This window comes from Bufo bufo, chromosome 2 (assembly GCF_905171765.1).
Source record: "Bufo bufo chromosome 2, aBufBuf1.1, whole genome shotgun sequence".
Classification (NCBI taxonomy): domain Eukaryota; kingdom Metazoa; phylum Chordata; class Amphibia; order Anura; family Bufonidae; genus Bufo; species Bufo bufo.
In genome coordinates this window covers 811,234,934-811,255,823 of record NC_053390.1, presented here as the reverse complement: position 1 = coordinate 811,255,823, position 20,890 = coordinate 811,234,934, and the positions used below count along the sequence as shown (strand labels likewise).

Genomic DNA, 20,890 nt, shown 5'->3' with positions numbered 1-20,890 from the left:
ACTCCAGGTCATGTAGTATGGATAATTGTGAATACAGCTCTGGAAGTGACTGGAGTATAAAAATGATTGTAACTCCAGGTCATGTAGTATGGATAATTGTGAATACAGCTCTGGAAGTGACTGTGGTATAAAAATGATTGTAACTCCAGGTCATGTAGTATGGATAGCTGTGAATGCAGCTCTGGAAGTGACTGGAGTATAAAAATGATTGTAACTCCAGGTCATGTAGTATGGATAGCTGTGAATGCAGCTCTGGATGTGATTAGAGTATAGTACAGCAAAGGTTATGCAATATGAAACGGCGGCTCTACAATTAAAGGGAACACACACTTCTAGGAATTCCAATGGCATCTTACCAGTTAGTCGGTGTCTCCCATAACTATCCCTTTAAGAAGGTGAAATAAGATCTCACAGCACAGGGGATGATTGGAGTCTTTTAATGCTGGTGATCCCTCACATGAACAGGTACCAGGTCAGTCTACTCCACACACACCGCAGTCCTTAAGCCACTCCCAGTGGAGCCGGACAGGGCTCGGGGTTCAGGTTGATCAGCTTGTTTGTGGCCTGTGCGAGCTCGGAGATGGAGACGCGCCCCCTCTGACGGATGAACTGCGCCACCGCCGTCATCTCCTCCTCCGTGATGTAGATGAACTTCCCCCTGTCGTCAATCACACCTGACAGAAGGACCACACGTCAGCATGACTTATACTCTAGTCACACCCCAAGCTGCAGGAACTCACACTCCCTGCTACGTTATGGTATTTTACTGGTTTCTGAAGACTGCTATAACCCCCCCCCCCCCCCATAGGCGTGAACAGGAGGTTGAGACATCCCCTTACCAGTAATGGAGCCGTCGGCCAGTAAGTCCTGTATCCTGCTGATGGCGTCCTGTTCACGAGAGAGCAGAAGAGAGCTCGCAGTTACTGGGGAAATGCAGTAAAACCTACAGACGCAGCAGAGCAGAGTTTGTCACGTGGCACAGTGGTCGGACAACGTTATGTGTGGATTACACAGGACTACAAGGAAATCCTGGCGATTCCCTTAAATATCACTTACCTGAGCTCTGAGTCCGAAGTGTGCCCCCAGATCTTCAAGAATCACCACCTTTGAAGCCTAGAAAAAAAAAAAAGAAAAGAGACAAACACAGCAGTCATGCAGCGGTTACTTGTCGTGTGCGCTGAAGTCTAACAAAGGTTCTACTGCTAAGGTACAATTCCTAGGATCTCTGCTTGCTGTCAGGGAATGAGAGCATTTGCTTTCACACCCAGAGGCTGGAACACATCAGCAGCACAAATGTTTCATTACGCACAAAAAAACTAAACTAAACGGAGAACCCCTTTAATTGTCGTTCCGAAGCATACTGCCTCACATTCACCTGCGAATGTGCCGTGAGGTGACTGGAAAACAAAGCCCTGCCTTAGGGCTCATTCACACGACCGCGCGGTTGCAGTGCCCGTGCTGCGGACCACAATACGTGGACACCAGCCATGTGAACGCCGTGCTGCGGTACGGACCCACTGACTTGAATGCCGCAAGATACGGCAAACAATAGGACATGTCCTCTATTTGGCTGTATCTGGCGGATCGGGCACTCGTTCACCGCAATGTCTGCAACACGGGCACAGGGGCCTTACGTTCATGTGAATGAGCTTTCAAAAAGAACGCACCATCAGAAAATGAGCATTTGTTTTATCATCTAATCCTGAAATGTTGCAGTTTTCAAACTGAGCCTCATAATGGACTGACATTTCCCTTCTAGAGATCATTTCTCAGCAGTCATCTCATTATAATCACCAGAAGGATTACAATGACCGGCTACACATATATAGATAACACAGGATCCCCCATTCACAATAGATGATGTCACAGCTAATCTACTCCCCATCCCTGCACAATGACCTCTGCATAGGTCACAGAGCATGACCACAACAAACTCCCATAGAAGTCAATGAGTCATCCCGGGGCTACCGGCTCCTATGGGGTCATCCCCGGGCTACCGGCTCCTATGGGGTCATCCCCGGGCTACCGGCTCCTATGGGGTCATCCCCGGGCTACCGGCTCCTATGGGGTCATCCCCGGGCTACCGGCTCCTATGGGGTCATCCCCGGGCTACCAGCTCCTATGGGGTCATCCCCGGGCTACCGGCTCCTATGGGGTCATCCCCGGGCTACCGGCTCCTATGGGGTCATCCCCGGGCTACCGGCTCCTATGGGGTCATCCCCGGGCTACCGGCTACTATGGGGTCATCCCCGGGCTACCGGCTCCTATGGAGTCATCCCAGGCTACCAGCTCCTATGGGGTCATCCCAGGCTACCAGCTCCTATGGGGTCATCTCAGGGCTACCGGCTCCTCTGGGGTCATCCCAGGCCACCAGCTCCTCTGGGGTCATCCCAGGCCACCAGCTCCTATGGGGTCATCCCAGGCCACCAGCTCCTCTGGGGTCATCCCAGGCCACCAGCTCCTATGGGGTCATCCCAGGCTACCAGCTCCTATGGGGTCATCCCGGGGCTACCAGCTCCTATGGGGTCATCCCGGGGCTACCAGCTCCTATGGGGTCATCCCGGGGCTACCAGCTCCTATGGGGTCATCCCGGGGCTACCAGCTCCTATGGGGTCATCCCGGGGCTACCAGCTCCTATGGGGTCATCCCCGGGCTACCAGCTCCTATGGGGTCATCCCCGGGCTACCAGCTCCTATGGGGTCATCCCCGGGCTACCGGCTACTATGGAGTCATCCCCGGGCTACCGGCTACTATGGAGTCATCCCCGGGCTACCGGCTACTATGGGGTCATCCCCGGGCTACCGGCTCCTATGGGGTCATCCCCGGGCTACCGGCTACTATGAGTCATCCCCGGACTACCGGCTACTATGGGGTCATCCAGGGCTACCAGCTCCTTGTCTGCAGCAAGGGTGATCTGGAAACGCTTGCAGAAATCCATGCCCCTGCTGCACACCCCACATTTATATCTATGAAATGGATTTGCAGTTGCAGAAGTTTCTGCAACAAATATACTGCGTGCGAATATAATCCTGCTGTGTATATACTGTGCGGGGGGGGGGGGGGGGGGGGGTACAGGGCGGAGAACATCTAGAAGCATATGGACAGTCAGGAGTTAATACATAGTACAATGATGATACACATCTACTCCACAGCACATACTGCAGTGTAGTAACCTGCAGGAGTCAGCAGATGGCGCTGCATGACAACGTATGTACAAGGAGGACTGCAGTCATTACACTGTATGGGCTCGTTCATACAAACGTTTTTTGCGTTCCGTATACGGGCCGTATTTTGATTCCGTATACGGTCCGTATAAGGAACCATTCATTGCCATTGCTCCGTTCCGTGGCCCCGTAAAAATTATGAGGCATGTCTTATTCTTGTCCGTTTTGCGGACAAGAATAGGGATCTCTATAATGGGCCTCCTGTTCCGTTCCGCAAATTGCAGAAGGCACACGGGCGGCATCCGTTTTTTGCGGATCCGCAATTTGCGGATAGCAAAAAACGGTACGGTAGTGTCCATGAGGCCTATGTCATCCTCTACTTTACACAGTCCCGGGGACTCTGCCCTGTCACCCAGCTTTACCAGGATCCTGAGCAGCCGTTCTGCTCCTAGGATTAAAGGGATTTTCCTGGGAATTTGACACTGGTGGACCCCGGGAGCCCCCAGGGATAAGAAGCGGCGGGTTCTCTTCACTGGTTACACGGGCACAGCGGCTGATCTGTAGCAGGCTCATGTTCTTAGCCATATCTGCCTTCATTGTGCTGACTGGTGAGGGGCCCAGGGGTCCAGCTCCCACTGAGCAAACATCTCTGGGCTGTCACTTTTGGTAGACCACTTTTTGACGCAGGTCCCTCTGCAACATGCTGATCACGGGGGTCTTATTCACTGGACACCCTGAAATATGCTGTGAAAGGGAACTGCTGCCTTTCCCTGCAGCGCCTCCGCAGGAGAAGATAAGAATTACAAGGTGCTCACTTATTTTGGTGCTAGGCCCCGTTCACATCTTCGTTTGTAGATTCGGCAAGTAGAAGCCTGCCGATCTCCCGGATCTGGTGTTGCTGGATCCTCTACTTCACGACCAGATCCCCATTTACTGCAATATACTGGATCTACATATAGAGATGTGAACGGGGCCTACGTGATCTTCTAATGCCCTGACGCACCCCGAACGCTGGTCTTGGCTTTAAAGGGACTGTGTCATCACAAAATGACCTATTGTTTAAATCGTGTTTTTATGCTACATATTTTTTTAGAATTTTTGGTGAGTTTTATAAAATTTTTCCATGTCACTATATTTAATTTTTTTTATATAATCCTGCAATTTCCACACTGGACACTAGGCCTAATAACAGGTCCTGATTTCCTGTTGTGTTCAGGTAACTTTTCAGTAGCCATCACATTATCACCACAGGCCGGAGTACAATGACAAGTAACTTCCGTATACAGATAAGACAGGATCCACCATTCACAATAGGTGATATCATAGCTTATCTGCTCCCTCCTGACCCCTGCCTACAAAACTCTCCCATAGAAGTCAATGGTGTCCGCTCTTTTCCATTGTGTCTATGGCCCATGGGGATGCTCTCAAAAGACAGGAAGTCTTAAAGGGGTTGTCCCACAATAAATATTCTTCAGTTTTCAAACCAGCACCTACATCTGAATGCTTTTGTAATTGTATGTAATTGAGTATAGTCAGAGAATTGTTCAATAAAATGTTTCTGTATAGCGCCACCTGCTCTTTTTTTTTTTTCATCCTTTAACTGCCTCCTGAGCTGTGATAGGGAGAACACGGACACGCCTCCTGAGAGGTGATAGGGAGAACACGGACACGCCTCCTGAGAGGTGATAGGGAGAACACGGACACGCCTCCTGAGAGGTGATAGGGAGAACACGGACACGCCTCCTGAGAGGTGATAGGGAGAACACTGACACGCCTCCTGAGAGGAGATAGGGAGAACACTGACACGCCTCCTGAGAGGTGATAGGGAGAACACGGACACGCCTCCTGAGAGGTGATAGGGAGAACACGGACACGCCTCCTGAGAGGTGATAGGGAGAACACGGACACGCCTCCTGAGAGGTGATAGGGAGAACACTGACACGCCTCCTGAGAGGAGATAGGGAGAACACTGACACGCCTCCTGAGAGGAGATAGGGAGAACACTGACACGCCTCCTGAGAGGAGATAGGGAGAACACTGACACGCCTCCTGAGAGGAGATAGGGAGAACACTGACACGCCTTCTGAGAGGAGATAGGGAGAACACTGACACGCCTCCTGAGAGGAGATAGGGAGAACACTTGACACGCCTCCTGAGATGTGATAGGGAGAACACGGACACGCCTCCTGAGAGGTGATAGGGAGAACACTGACACGCCTCCTGAGAGGAGAAAGGGAGAACACTGACACGCCTCCTGAGATGTGATGGGGAGAACATGGACATGCCCCCCGAGATGTGATAGGGAGAGCATGGACACGCCTCCTGAGCTGCATAAGAAAGGACACGCCCCTGAGCTTCCAGCTTGATATAAATCTAGCAGAGCAATGAATGTAGAGATCTCTGGATCCATGTGAGGTGCAGGGCTGGTTCTAGCTTGGTTAGAAAGAGATTGTCAGGGATCATTTTCATTTATTACATTAATTTTACATTTACTAGATTTTATGCCTAGTGGCCAATATGAAAACTGCAAGATTATATACAATTTTTACACATTTTGTTTTATATAATGACATTGAAAAAATAAAATAAAAAACACAAAAATATAAAAAAAAAAAAATAAATGTTTAACATAAAAATGTGATTTAAACAGTAGGTAATGTTCTGATGACGCAGAGCACTGAGTACAGGCCTGTGCACAAGACCGATTTTTTTATTTTTTTTATTGCTTTTTATTTTTTTGGGTCCCGTGGAGTGCAAGAATTCACCAAAGTTTTACTTACCTGAATGGCACCATTTCAGAGATCCTCCACCAAATATGCTCCATCTGAAGGCTGTGCCGACCACGACAACCAGGCAGCACTGCCAATGACCAACCACCCAGCAGGTGACTCCTGCCAGGGTCAGCACAGGCTAGTAGAGGACAGCAAGGGATCTCCGACGGGGTGCCATACAGGTATGGACTGACATCTGCATCACGGTGGCTTATATAGGTCTTGGATGGATCAAGTGATTGGAAAATAACGGAGAAACATGAACTTAGTGAAGAGAGGTGGTAAGATGAGGTCGGCGTGACATTATTGGCACTGACGTTATGGGCAGCCGAGCTGAAGGACTGGACTCCATGGGCTGCAGGTACTGTACTGGAACAGTCCATGGAATTCAGTTCTCAGGGCTTGGACCTGCCATCAATCATCTCCGTCTTCTCAGCTGAGACCAGCCCTAGGAACCTACCGGGTACAAGCAGTGGACACAAAAGACAAGGGAAATTTTTATATAAAAAATAATTTACGAGTGGATAAAAGGTTTTCACCAGGAGCTGGTGCTGAGATCATGGTAAGACCTGGAGCGGTGAACCATGCAAGACATTAGCTCTTTAGCTTTGATGTGAATGCCCATGCTTGAACAAGATTTTTTTTTAAATATAAGTATATAATAATTTTTACATCTATTTTGATAGCTAATGTTTTTTTTCCCAATGCACAGCTTCAAATTCCCTACACAGGCACACGGATTTTCATATTGAAGTCCTATACTCAGGATACCAAATCCTGGGACCCTTGCTGATCAGCTGATCGGCCTCCTCACAGCACCATACATTGTATAGTGGACGGGCCTGGTATTGCAGCTCAGCCCCAATCACTTCAATGGAACAGACCTGCTGCTAGGTCATGTGACTGATGTACGTGACATCATTTGCCTTGGAAGAGGCCTAAGCACTCACAGAGCGCCCAGGCTTCTTCGTATCGGACCCCGGCCAATCTGATAATGATGACCTATCCCGGATTAGCCCTTTAAATGTTAAAATTCTGGTTATCTTTGACCGCCACTAGAGGGCGCCTAGAAGCTTTCTGCATACTGTTCATAAATCAGCATGCAGTACACGCCCCCTGCTGGTAGCTGCAGCTAACCAGCAGGTGTTCTTGCCTGTGCAGGGGATTTGGAGTTCAGTATCAGAAAAACAGACCTAATGCAATGGAAATCAAGATACATTTAGAAACTGGAAGAGAATTTGAGGCCTGCAAGGCGACGTATTACAGCCATATGTAATAAGCCACTTACCTTAATGTAGGTAATGAACTCTGTGAGAAAACTGCGGGTCTGGAAAGAAGAAAAAAAAGCGTTACAAACATGGCAGATGGTACAGTCACAAGTCATCGTATGACGGTCCTACCGTCCATCATTTTTGAAGGGGTTGTCCAGGTCAGAGACCCCCACCAAGCAACTGTTCTTTGCAGCTACAAGAACTATCACTTTGAATGGAGCCAAAGCACACGAGGAGGGGAGGATCGGAGCGGCGTCACTGGATGTGGCGGGGAGTGAAATGGGCGAGTATACATTATTGTATCACAATTGCTGGATGGAGGGGGGGGGGGGCTTAAGTAGATGGACAACCCGATTAGAGGAGCTGACAACCCTTTTCAGAATTACAAGCAATACAAGGGGTCTGCCAGAAGGACCCACCATTCCAGCTCGTAGGAAGGTGATCCTGAGGATAGGACCACCAATAAGACGTCCATATGACTTAAGAGGGGTTGTCATCATGACATAATAAGAGGCTGAAGAAGGAAAGGTCAAAATTTCATAGTTCTACCTTACACTGTTCGATTGATTAAAAGAAGACATAAGAGACGTCCTGGATCTTCAGAACATGACGGGAGAGAACTGTTTGGTCAGGAAAGTATTAATAGTTCTGTTCTTGCAGTTTTAGGCTTTGTTCACGTGTATCGATGGATACCTCAGGAGCCTCCACTGTTGACAGCATCATTTTTATGAGAAAAACGCAGCCTGCAGCGCTATATTTCCCTTTATGGAGCCAAACCAACCTGTTGTAAGTCAATGGGAATCGGTTCGGGGTGGTGGCGTTATCCATCCTATGAAGAACCAGGCATGTGTCATAGATGGATACGATGTTCCTGCTGTGAACAGGACCTCAGTTTTACAATTCCCTTGTTTTTTAGTTTAGAAATTTTTGCCAAAATCTGAGCCTTGAGTATAATCTCTATCTCACTTAGGAGCCCTAAGAAGCCGGATTAGTTGGAGCTCTTTAGCGGAGGTCACAGACAGGTAGGTTCCAGAGCTGATTGAGAGACCTTGTGTCTGCAGAGATAGCAATAGGCTCGTCAGGATCCCTTTTTGGTTCCTTGATTCTGCAGAGCTCCTACGAAATTGATCAAGGAACAAAAACACCAGGACTGAACCTGGTATCTTGGCCCCAACTGTACTGAAATCTAAACATCTACATTTGGGTTGATGTTGTACTTGAGAACATTTTTTTTTGTATGCCCAACCTTGCCATCTAAGAGGCTTGAGCAATGAATGGGTTAACCACGATTCCTCCACTATGGTGTTCAGATGTGGTCACAAACGCCTTGGCGTGGGCTTCACAAGTGTTCGGTGCAAGCATGGAGTGTGAAGGTCAGCGACACGGAGTCATAGGTTTTCAAACATATCACCATCTGCACTTGAGAAACCAGAAGTTGCACAACCTCTGAACATTCAGATCTTTACTTTTGCTGGTGAGATCTACGGGGGCCGCCAAGACGCCCACTACGTACTGGATTCATAAACTTCTCAAAAAAAAAAAAAAAAATATATATATATATATATATATATATATATATATATATATATATATATATATAAAAATAACTAAAAATCAACAGTGAAAAGTAAGAAAAGATTCTGGATGAATGTTGGGTGAGGAGGATCCGTGAAGATCAAAAGGATTAATGAAGATCCATCCACAGCCAGAAGACCAGATCAAAAAAATGAAAACGCTCCAGTATTCTGTACAAAAGTTGAAAATGTGCAAGTAGCATGTTGCGCAAAAGAGACTTTAAAATTTTTTTTTTTTACCCCACTCTAACCTTTTTTGGCCTCCAACACGTCGACCGACTTGCTATAATTTACTTCAGAAACAGATTTGTTTTTCCGGTACACGGACATTTTTAATTAAGTCTCACATATAAAAATTTCCCCCCCAAAAAGTTTTATTCCCCAAGTTCCTTCTCCACGTGGTGCATTAAGCAGGTCAAGTGGAAAAGGACATTCTTCTGGCCTGCACTGGGTGAAAGGCTCCTTTATGGATATGCTTTGCGTGCACATCGGAAACTAACTTGATGTGAAGAGAACCTAATCTAGAGGAGCCCAGAATTTCCTGACCACTGAGAATTTTCTGGCACTTTCTAAGAATTTTTTATCTTATTTTTTCCACTTCTGGGATTCCTGGAGGATCAGCGGAAGAGGTCGCAATAACGCTTTTACCCTGTGCTTATTTCTAGCCCTTCGACCGATACAACAATATTGCCGGTGGCGGACATGGTCAATAATACAGCTCCTCGTGGCCCCCATGCACATCAGCGTATTGCTGACCAGACTGACAGCAGCGGGTATGGCAGTGTAATGTGTATGGGGAGCTCTGGACTCTCCTCCGACAGATGGAGGAGAGACGGATTGGGTGAAGTGAAGATTTCTGCCCAATCCTTTTGTTCTCCCAGGAGATAAGCGGCCACCAGGGGTGTCTGGCAGCAGCTGTCTCCGACTCACCACTGACTACACATACACGTTCAGCCAAACCGGACATGTATGTGTATGGGGGAGTCGGGAGACAGTCTGAATTGAATGCATATGGAAGCCCTAAAGGGGTCCTCTGTGAGTGTTTTAACATAGCCACCAGAAACCTGTCCTAGAATGTGAGCAGGACTGGTCGCCTCCACTTACAGAACTGCCGAGGAGGGTGAGGAGGCCTCACAATACAATGTTCCTGTCAGGCTGCTCAGACATATGGCAGGCAGCATCACGTTTACCATTAATTGTAGAACAGTGCTGAAAGGGCCCATCCCCATTATATAGTCTATGGGAACTGAAAGTGACAGTAAAAGTATTTTTGAAATATATAAAAATAAAAATATTCAGCATGTGCGGAGAAAGCCGCAATCGCCCAAATCGCTGTCGCATCGCCCACCTTGCCGAAGCCAAAACAAAAAATTGATCAAAAAGTCGTATGTACCCCAAAATAGTACAACTACTACGATAACGAACGCTCTCCACGCAAAAAACAAGCCCTCACACAGCAATTCACGGGTGTCAGAACAGGATGACGCAAAGAAAAGCTTATTTTTTGTTGGCATAAACAGCAACCTCTTTACGGCGTGTGCGCCTATGTATTACTTCTCTGAGTAACTACAAATGCGGAACTCCAGCCTGACCCATCAGGTCAAGAGGTCATCACCCCGAGCACCGTGTTAAACCTAAAACATGTTTTTTTTTATAGTTTTAGATATTCGGTGGGATTTTGGAGCCGATCAGGGGGAACGGGAAAGTCCTCTGGTGTCACTGGGGAACTGAAAGGCTTTGTAACAACCTCCTCCCCCGAACAAGGAACGCGTGAAGGAAGACGGCGCTAAAAGGATAAACGGTAGATGACGGAGAGGAAACGGAGCACCAACCGGTATAAGCAGAGGAAGGTGCGAACTAATGAGATAGATAGATAGATAGGAGATAGATAGATAGATAATAGATAGATAATAGATAGATAGATAGATATAGATAGATAGATAATAGATAGATAATAGATAGATAGATAATAGATAGATAGATAATAGATAGATAGATAATAGATAGATAGATAGATAGATAGATAGATAGATAGATAGATAGATAGGATAGATAATAGATAATAGATAGATAGATAGATAATAGATAGATAGATAATAGATAGATAATAGATAGATAGATAGATAGATAGATAGATAGATAGATAGATAGATAGATAGATAGATAGATGATAGATAATAGATAGATAATAGATAGATAGATAATAGATAGATAATAGATAGATAGATAGATAGATAGATAGATCCCAGAGAGAAGGATCGAAACGTTGCTGTCTGGTAAATAAAGAACTATTTTTTTCATTTTACGCCTTGGAAGTGCTGCGGAATTTCTTTTTGTTATATGCTTTGGAGGGGGACCGCCTTCATAGCCGCTTGCACTCCGCTGACATTGTTTGTCGTAGTGCGGCTCCTGTTGCCTTTTTTCTAGATAAATAGATAGATAGATAGATAGATAGATAGATAGATAATAGATAAATAGATAATAGATAATAGATAGATAGATAATAGATAGATAGATAGATAATAGATAAATAGATAGATAAATAGATAGATAGATAATAGATAGATAGATAGGAGATAGATAGATAGATAGATAGATAGATATGAGATAGATAGATAGATAGATAGATAGATAGATAGATAGATAATAGATAGATAGATAGATAAATAGATAGATAGATAGATAGATAATAGATAGATAGATAGATAGATAATAGATAGATAGACAGATAGATAGATAGATAGATAGATAGATAGATAGATGATAGATAGATAGATAATAGATAGATAGATAGATAGATAGGAGATAGATAGATAGATAATAGATAGATAGATAGATAGATAGGAGATAGATAGATAGATGATAGATAGATAGATAATAGATAGATAGATAGATAGATAGATAGATAGGAGATAGATAGATAGATAATAGATAGATAGATAGATAGATAATAGATAGATAGACAGATAGATAGATAGATAGATAGATAGATAGATAGATAGATGATAGATAGATAGATAATAGATAGATAGATAGATAGATAGATAGGAGATAGATAGATAGATAGATAGATAATAGATAGATAGATAGATAATAGATAGATAGATAGATAGATAGATAGATAGGAGATAGATAGATAGATGATAGATAGATAGATAATAGATAGATAGATAGATACTCTATCTATCTAATTATGCATGAGGGGGGAAAAAATTACTTTTCCTGCGATGAATTGTGTAAATATGCAAAAAAGTTGTACATTTTCTAGGTATTTTCTCTTACCCTGATGTGCAATGTCTGTCCCCCTATAGACGGCACAGTTATAATGTAGGACAGATTTTATGCATTTTTTCAGGTTTACATTCTAGCCGTATACTAATAGATCGGGGGGGGGGGGGCGGCGGATTTCACAAAACAACTTTTTTTTTTTTTTTACAGTCGGGGTTTAGTTTCGCCGTCACTGCTTATTAACACATTAAGAGTCGATATAAAGATTGCTGCATCAGTACACAGGATACACACAATATCCCGCGCTCTACACACAATATACCGCGCTCTGCACACAATATCCCGCGCTCTACACACAATATACCGCGCTCTGCACACAATATACCGCGCTCTACACACAATATACCGCGCTCTGCACACAATATACCGCGCTCTACACACAATATACCGCGCTCTGCACACAATATACCGCACTCTACACACAATATACCGCGCTCTGCACACAATATACCGCGCTCTACACACAATATACCGCGCTCTGCACACAATATACCGCGCTCTGCACACAATATAACGCGCTCTACACACAATATAACGCGCTCTACACACAATATAACGCGCTCTACACACAATATAACGCGCTCTACACACAATATGCCGCGCTCTACACACAATATACCGCGCTCTACACACAATATACCGCGCTCTACACACAATATAACGCGCTCTACACACAATATAACGCGCTCTACACACAATATAACGCGCTCTACACACAATATAACGCGCTCTACACACAATATAACGCGCTCTACACACAATATAACGCGCTCTACACACAATATAACGCGCTCTACACACAATATAACGCGCTCTACACACAATATAACGCGCTCTACACACAATATAACGCGCTCTACACACAATATAACGCGCTCTACACACAATATACCGCGCTCTACACACAATATACCGCGCTCTACACACAATATAACGCGCTCTACACACAATATCCCGCGCTCTGCACACAATATAACGCGCTCTACACACAATATACCGCGCTCTACACACAATATACCGCGCTCTACACACAATATGCCGCGCTCTACACACAATATACCGCGCTCTACAATGTGCTTTGTTTTAGTTTAAACTGCAGTATTTTTTTGCCATTTCTCCCATAGGCGACTCTCCATGACTTGGAAAATGCCAAAAACAAACATGTAAATATAAAATCCAAATGCTGTAAAAAAGCCCCACTAAACGTGTCACATATAAAAAAGAAACAAAAAACGCTGCAATTGTAAAACACCAGAGAACAGCGCACCGATTAAACAATTAGTGGCAGTTTTCTATTGTACACACGTCGCACATCTTGGCGCTCGCCATACGTCGGACTTGCGCCACTTTTCAAACGAGACGAGAGGATATTGGATAGGACTATGTGCGGCCTCTGCCGGTGCGACAGATTTACTACTGTTGTAAATGACGGCACACTTCTACATCTACAGCAGGCGCGGATTACAAATCCTTGTACAAAGTCGAGCAGAGATGTGCCAAGCATGCGCCACTTTACGAAATCTGACGCGCACTTTGGCGTTTCATAGACCAGTCTGACTCCAATCTTAGTCAGTTTCCCGCCGTTGTGTGAGAAGCTTTAAGGGAACGTCCACACAAGACTGAATCGCTGCGGATCTGCAGAACATGGATAAGATCTTAAGAAATCTCATCCGCCCGCCGCCAAAATGAAAACCGATAATCTCAGCGCGTCAATTTTGTGTTTGCCCTCTGTACGGGTAGCGCTGCCGTCATTACCAAGGAGGACTTGTTTCTGGGCAGGACTCCTACACTACGAGTAACCACTCCACACTGCTGGACAGTATGGGGTGGGATATGGACCAATCACATTTCTAGATTCCGATCAGGTGGACGGTATAAAACCAGATAAAAGAAAACATGTAAAACATGATATAAAACACTATTTGAATTGCTTTATTGCAAGGTGTAATTCAGCGTGTACCGGGGGCCATCATTCCAGATAATCCAGCACTGACTGTGTAATTCTATCAGTATATGCAGACGGATTATTCATCCTTCTTACTTTCATTAACCCTTTTTTTGTCTCCACCTGTGTTACTATACATAATACATGAGGCTCTATACAGTCTGTATAAAGAAATAAGATTGGCGCGCTAATATCTGGAGGTAGCTGAATATATAAAAAATTGTTTAATAGGTAAAGATAGATATAATGTGGTAAAAATGTGAAAAATATGTAAAATATGTAAAATATGTAAAATATGATTAAAAATGTGAAGGTAAAAAGAAAGGTAAAAGGAATGGATCTCTGATCAAAAATAGTCCGATGTCTTGTAGTTCCACAGGTACAATAAAGATGGCTGTAATTGAAATAATCCTCAAATATGAAAAAACGTAGGTGTGTTAGCGGGCCATACATCTACCAGCAGGGGCGTCCCACTATGGCTGGGATGTGCTCCCCTAAAGTTACCTGTCTGGAGGATGCTCCCGAAGCTCCAGGTGGCCCATGCGAAGATGCCCTTCTTGCGCAGCTTGGAGAGTCGGCGTCCCGCGTGTTCTGTGCGCGCGCTTGAAGTCCCGCGCACAGAACACGTGGGATGCCGACTCCCCAAGCTGCGCGATAAGGGCATCTTCGCATGGGCCGCCTGGAGCTTCAGGAGCATCCTCCAGACAGGTAACTTTAGGGGAGCACATCCCAGCCATAGTGGGACGCCACTGCTGGTAGATGTATGGCCCGCTAACACCTACGTGTATATGAGATCTCTGACCATTAACATCAGCACAAGTATAAGCATTACAGCGTCATCCATATTGGCCAAAGACTGCTTACTTATATCAACCATCACCTACCCTCATTATTTCCTTATCGTCTTTTATATTTATTTTTCATATATACATTACAATTTTTTTGGGACTTTACTCACCATCCATTTTTTCATATTTGAGGAACTTCAATTACAGCCATCTTTATTGTACCTGTGGAACTACAAGACATCGGACTATTTTTGATCAGAGATCCATTCCTTTTACCTTCACATTTTTAATCATATTTTACATATTTTTACCACATTATACATTTTTATCTATCTTTACCTATTAAACTATTTTTTATATATTCGGCTACCTCTAGATATTAGTGCGCCAATCTTATTTCTTTATTCAGTTTCTCCATTTGATAGAGGGTGTCAGTCCAAGATTAGAGCACCTAGCTCCACAGATTTAGTCAGGTGCGCTAGCATTCCTTCTAGTGTCTATACAGTCTGGATACCTGCAGGGGGCGGCGGAATATATATATGTAGTAGTAAGTACAATACATAGACAGAGATGAAGCAGAGCCGAGTCTGTCACATGCTGAGTGGATCAGCGGAGTGCGTTACCTGGTCCTCGTCCATGGTCTCGGCCACCCCTTCCTCCTCCACCACGAAGCTCTCCTTCAGCTTCAGGTACTCCTCATACTCCCGCTTCTCCTGCTCCTCCTTGGCTTTCTTCTTTTCTTCCTCCTATAAGGAACATAAGACACGGTGAGGCTGCTGTATGTCAAACACATCATCACTTCTCCAACTACTGAGGAAACAGCCTGCAGAGGGCTATATGGAGCCCAGATTACCATAGCCACACCCACCGCATAATGCACAGGGTGCAGATTACCATAGCCACACCCACCGCATAATGCACAGGGTGCAGATTACCATAGCCACACCCACCGCATAATGCACAGGGTGCAGATTACCATAGCCACACCCACCGCATAATGCACAGGGTGCAGATTATCAGTCACACATCACATATAATACACGGGGTGCAGATTATCACAGTCACACATCACATATACTACACAGGGTGCAGATTATCAGTCACACATCACATATAATACACGGGGTGCAGATTATCAGTCACACATCACATATAATACACGGGGTGCAGATTATCAGTCACACATCACATATAATACACGGGGTGCAGATTATCAGTCACACATCACATATAATACACGGGGTGCAGATTATCAGTCACACATCACATATAATACACGGGGTGCAGATTATCAGTCACACATCACATATAATACACAGGGTGCAGATTATCAGTCACACATCACATATAATACACAGGGTGCAGATTATCACAGTCACACATCACATATAATACACAGGGTGCAGATTATCAGTCACACATCACATATAATACACGGGGTGCAGATTATCAGTCACACATCACATATACTACACAGGGTGCAGATTATCAGTCACACATCACATATAATACACAGGGTGCAGATTATCAGTCACACATCACATATACTACACAGGGTGCAGATTATCAGTCACACATCACATATAATACACGGGGTGCAGATTATCACAGTCACACATCACATATAATACACGGGGTGCAGATTATCACAGTCACACATCACATATAATACACGGGGTGCTGATTATCAGTCACACATCACATATGATACACAGGGTGCAGATTATCAGTCACACATCACATATAATACACGGGGTGCAGATTATCAGTCACACATCACATATGATACACAGGGTGCAGATTATCAGTCACACATCACATATAATACACAGGGTGCAGATTATCACAGTCACACATCACATATAATACACAGGGTGCAGATTATCACAGTCACACATCACATATAATACACGGGGTGCAGATTATCAGTCACACATCACATATACTACACAGGGTGCAGATTATCAGTCACACATCACATATAATACACAGGGTGCAGATTATCAGTCACACATCACATATAATACACGGGGTGCAGATTATCACAGTCACACATCACATATAATACACAGGGTGCAGATTATCAGTCACACATCACATATACTACACAGGGTGCAGATTATCAGTCACACATCACATATACTACACAGGGTGCAGATTATCAGTCACACATCACATATAATACACGGGGTGCAGATTATCACAGTCACACATCACATATAATACACAGGGTGCAGATTATCAGTCACACATCACATATACTACACAGGGTGCAGATTATCAGTCACACATCACATATACTACACAGGGTGCAGATTATCAGTCACACATCACATATAATACACTGGGTGCAGATTATCAGTCACACATCACATATAATACACGGGGTGCAGATTATCAGTCACACATCACATATAATACACGGGGTGCAGATTATCAGTCACACATCACATATAATACACTGGGTGCAGATTATCAGTCACACATCACATATAATACACGGGGTGCAGATTATCAGTCACACATCACATATAATACACTGGGTGCAGATTATCAGTCACACATCACATATAATACACAGGGTGCAGATTATCAGTCACACATCACATATAATACACGGGGTGCAGATTATCAGTCACACATCACATATAATACACGGGGTGCAGATTATCAGTCACACATCACATATAATACACGGGGTGCAGATTATCACAGTCACACATCACATATAATACACAGGGTGCAGATTATCAGTCACACATCACATATAATACACAGGGTGCAGATTATCAGTCACACATCACATATACTACACAGGGTGCAGATTATCAGTCACACATCACATATAATACACGGGGTGCAGATTATCAGTCACACATCACATATAATACACGGGGTGCAGATTATCAGTCACACATCACATATAATACACTGGGTGCAGATTATCAGTCACACATCACATATAATACACAGGGTGCAGATTATCAGTCACACATCACATATAATACACGGGGTGCAGATTATCAGTCACACATCACATATAATACACGGGGTGCAGATTATCAGTCACACATCACATATAATACACGGGGTGCAGATTATCAGTCACACATCACATATAATACACAGGGTGCAGATTATCAGTCACACATCACATATAATACACGGGGTGCAGATTATCACAGTCACACATCACATATACTACACAGGGTGCAGATTATCAGTCACACATCACATATAATACACGGGGTGCAGATTATCAGTCACACATCACATATAATACACAGGGTGCAGATTATCACAGTCACACATCACATATAATACACAGGGTGCAGATTATCAGTCACACATCACATATAATACACAGGGTGCAGATTATCAGTCACACATCACATATAATACACTGGGTGCAGATTATCAGTCACACATCACATATAATACACAGGGTGCAGATTATCAGTCACACATCACATATAATACACAGGGTGCAGATTATCAGTCACACATCACATATAATACACTGGGTGCAGATTATCAGTCACACATCACATATAATGCACAGGGTGCAGATTATCAGTCACACATCACATATAATACACGGGGTGCAGATTATCAGTCACACATCACATATAATACACGGGGTGCAGATTATCAGTCACACATCACATATAATACACGGGGTGCAGATTATCAGTCACACATCACATATAATACACGGGGTGCAGATTATCAGTCACACATCACATATAATACACAGGGTGCAGATTATCAGTCACACATCACATATAATACACGGGGTGCAGATTATCACAGTCACACATCACATATAATACACGGGGTGCAGATTATCAGTCACACATCACATATAATACACAGGGTGCAGATTATCAGTCACACATCACATATAATACACGGGGTGCAGATTATCACAGTCACACATCACATATAATACACGGGGTGCAGATTATCAGTCACACATCACATATAATACACGGGGTGCAGATTATCAGTCACACATCACATATAATACACTGGGTGCAGATTATCAGTCACACATCACATATAATACACAGGGTGCAGATTATCAGTCACACATCACATATAATACACAGGGTGCAGATTATCAGTCACACATCACATATAATACACAGGGTGCAGATTATCAGTCACACATCACATATAATACACTGGGTGCAGATTATCAGTCACACATCACATATAATACACGGGGTGCAGATTATCAGTCACACATCACATATAATACACAGGGTGCAGATTATCAGTCACACATCACATATAATACACGGGGTGCAGATTATCAGTCACACATCACATATAATACACAGGGTGCAGATTATCACAGTCACACATCACATATAATACACAGGGTGCAGATTATCAGTCACACATCACATATAATACACAGGGTGCAGATTATCAGTCACACATCACATATAATACACGGGGTGCAGATTATCACAGTCACACATCACATATAATACACGGGGTGCAGATTATCAGTCATACATCACATATAATACACAGGGTGCAGATTATCAGTCACACATCACATATAATACACGGGGTGCAGATTATCACAGTCACACCATCACATATAATACCATACCATAATATAGTGTAATACATATATAACGGTGAGATGAGACAACCCCTTAAGGACCCCCGCCGTACATGTACGGCGCTGGTGGACGTCACTTAAGGTCGAGTGCTGGTGTACGGCGGGCTGATCGGGCGGGTGCAGGAGCTGCGCCCGCTTGATCAGCAGTATGGATCCGGCAGTCACTGACAGCCGGGCCCCTGCTGCATACGCCGGCACCGGTGAAAAAGCCTACCATGGCATGCAGAGAGTTTGTGGAGGGTACGGGTGCCCTCCGCATCTCCATTAGGTCCTCGCGCTGCAGTGACAGGGACCTGATGGCAGAGAAGGATGGGTCTCACAGGCAGGCTGACAGCATAAAAGCTGACATGCAATGTATTACAGTACAGGTTGTATTGTAATGCATTGCGGAGGGGATCAGACCCCAGAAGTTGAAGTCCCAGAGTGGGAGAAAAAAATAAAGAGTAAAAAAAAAAAAAAAGTGTTTTTCATAATAAAAATAAAGTTTTAAGTAAAAAAAAAAAAAATTTCATTTCCCAAAATAAAACATAAAATTGTAAAAAAATAAATAAAAAAAAAATAAAAAAAGAGAAAAAAAAAATAAAAAACCAAACATATTGGGTATTGCCGCATCCATAACGACCGGCTCTATAAAGATATCACATGATCCACCCCCTCACCTGAACGCCGTAGAATTTTTTTTAATAAAAACTGTGATAAAACAATAATTTTCTTGTCACCTTACATCATAAATAGTACAACACCAATCGATTAAAAAGTCATATGCCCCCCAAAATAGTACCAATCAAACCGTCACCTCATCCCGCAAAAAATTAGCCCCTACATACGTAAAACAATAAGGCAAAAAAAAATAAAAAAAACTATGGCTCTCAGAATATGGAGACAATAAAACATGATTTTTTTTGTTTCAAAAAATGCTTTTATTGTGTTAAAGATGAAAAAAATAAACAAAGTTGACATATTAGGTATCGCCGCATCCATAACAACCAGGTCTATTAAAATATCACATGACCTAACCCCTCAGGTGAACACCGTAAAATAAATAAAAGAAGAATGGTGTCAAAAAAGCCATTTTTTGTCACCTTACATCACAAAAAGTGTAATACCAAGCGATAAAGTCAAACGCACCCCAAAATCATACCAATCAGTCATCTCATCCTGAAAAAAATGAGACCCTACCAAAAATAAACTATAGTTCTCAGAATATGGAGACATATTTTTCAAAAATGCTTTATTATGTAAAACTGAAACAAACAACATATTTGGTATTGTCGCGTCCGTAACAACCTGTTCTATATACCACATGATCTAACCTGTCAGATGAACACTGTAAATAACAAAAAATAAAAACGGTGCCAAAACAGCTATTTTTTGTTACCTAAAATGGAACAAAACTGCCACCTTACCCCGTAGTCTCCAAAATGGGGTAGTTTTTTTGGAGTTTCTACTC

General features: G+C 43.7%; 1 protein-coding gene across 1 annotated transcript in view; it reads right to left on the bottom strand.

Moving 5' to 3' along the window:
* Positions 1–421: 421 nt before the first annotated feature.
* The window catches only part of DDRGK1 (DDRGK domain containing 1), a 40,698-nt gene continuing 20,229 nt past the window's right edge, over positions 422–20,890 (bottom strand). The window contains exons 5-9 of the mRNA XM_040419337.1: positions 15,425–15,547; positions 7,224–7,262; positions 1,057–1,113; positions 840–888; positions 422–674 (exon numbers count right to left, since the gene is read on the bottom strand). Of these exons, the coding sequence (XP_040275271.1) occupies positions 502–674; positions 840–888; positions 1,057–1,113; positions 7,224–7,262; positions 15,425–15,547 (441 nt within the window). The 3' untranslated portion in view covers positions 422–501. The remainder of the gene's footprint in view (positions 675–839; positions 889–1,056; positions 1,114–7,223; positions 7,263–15,424; positions 15,548–20,890) is intronic.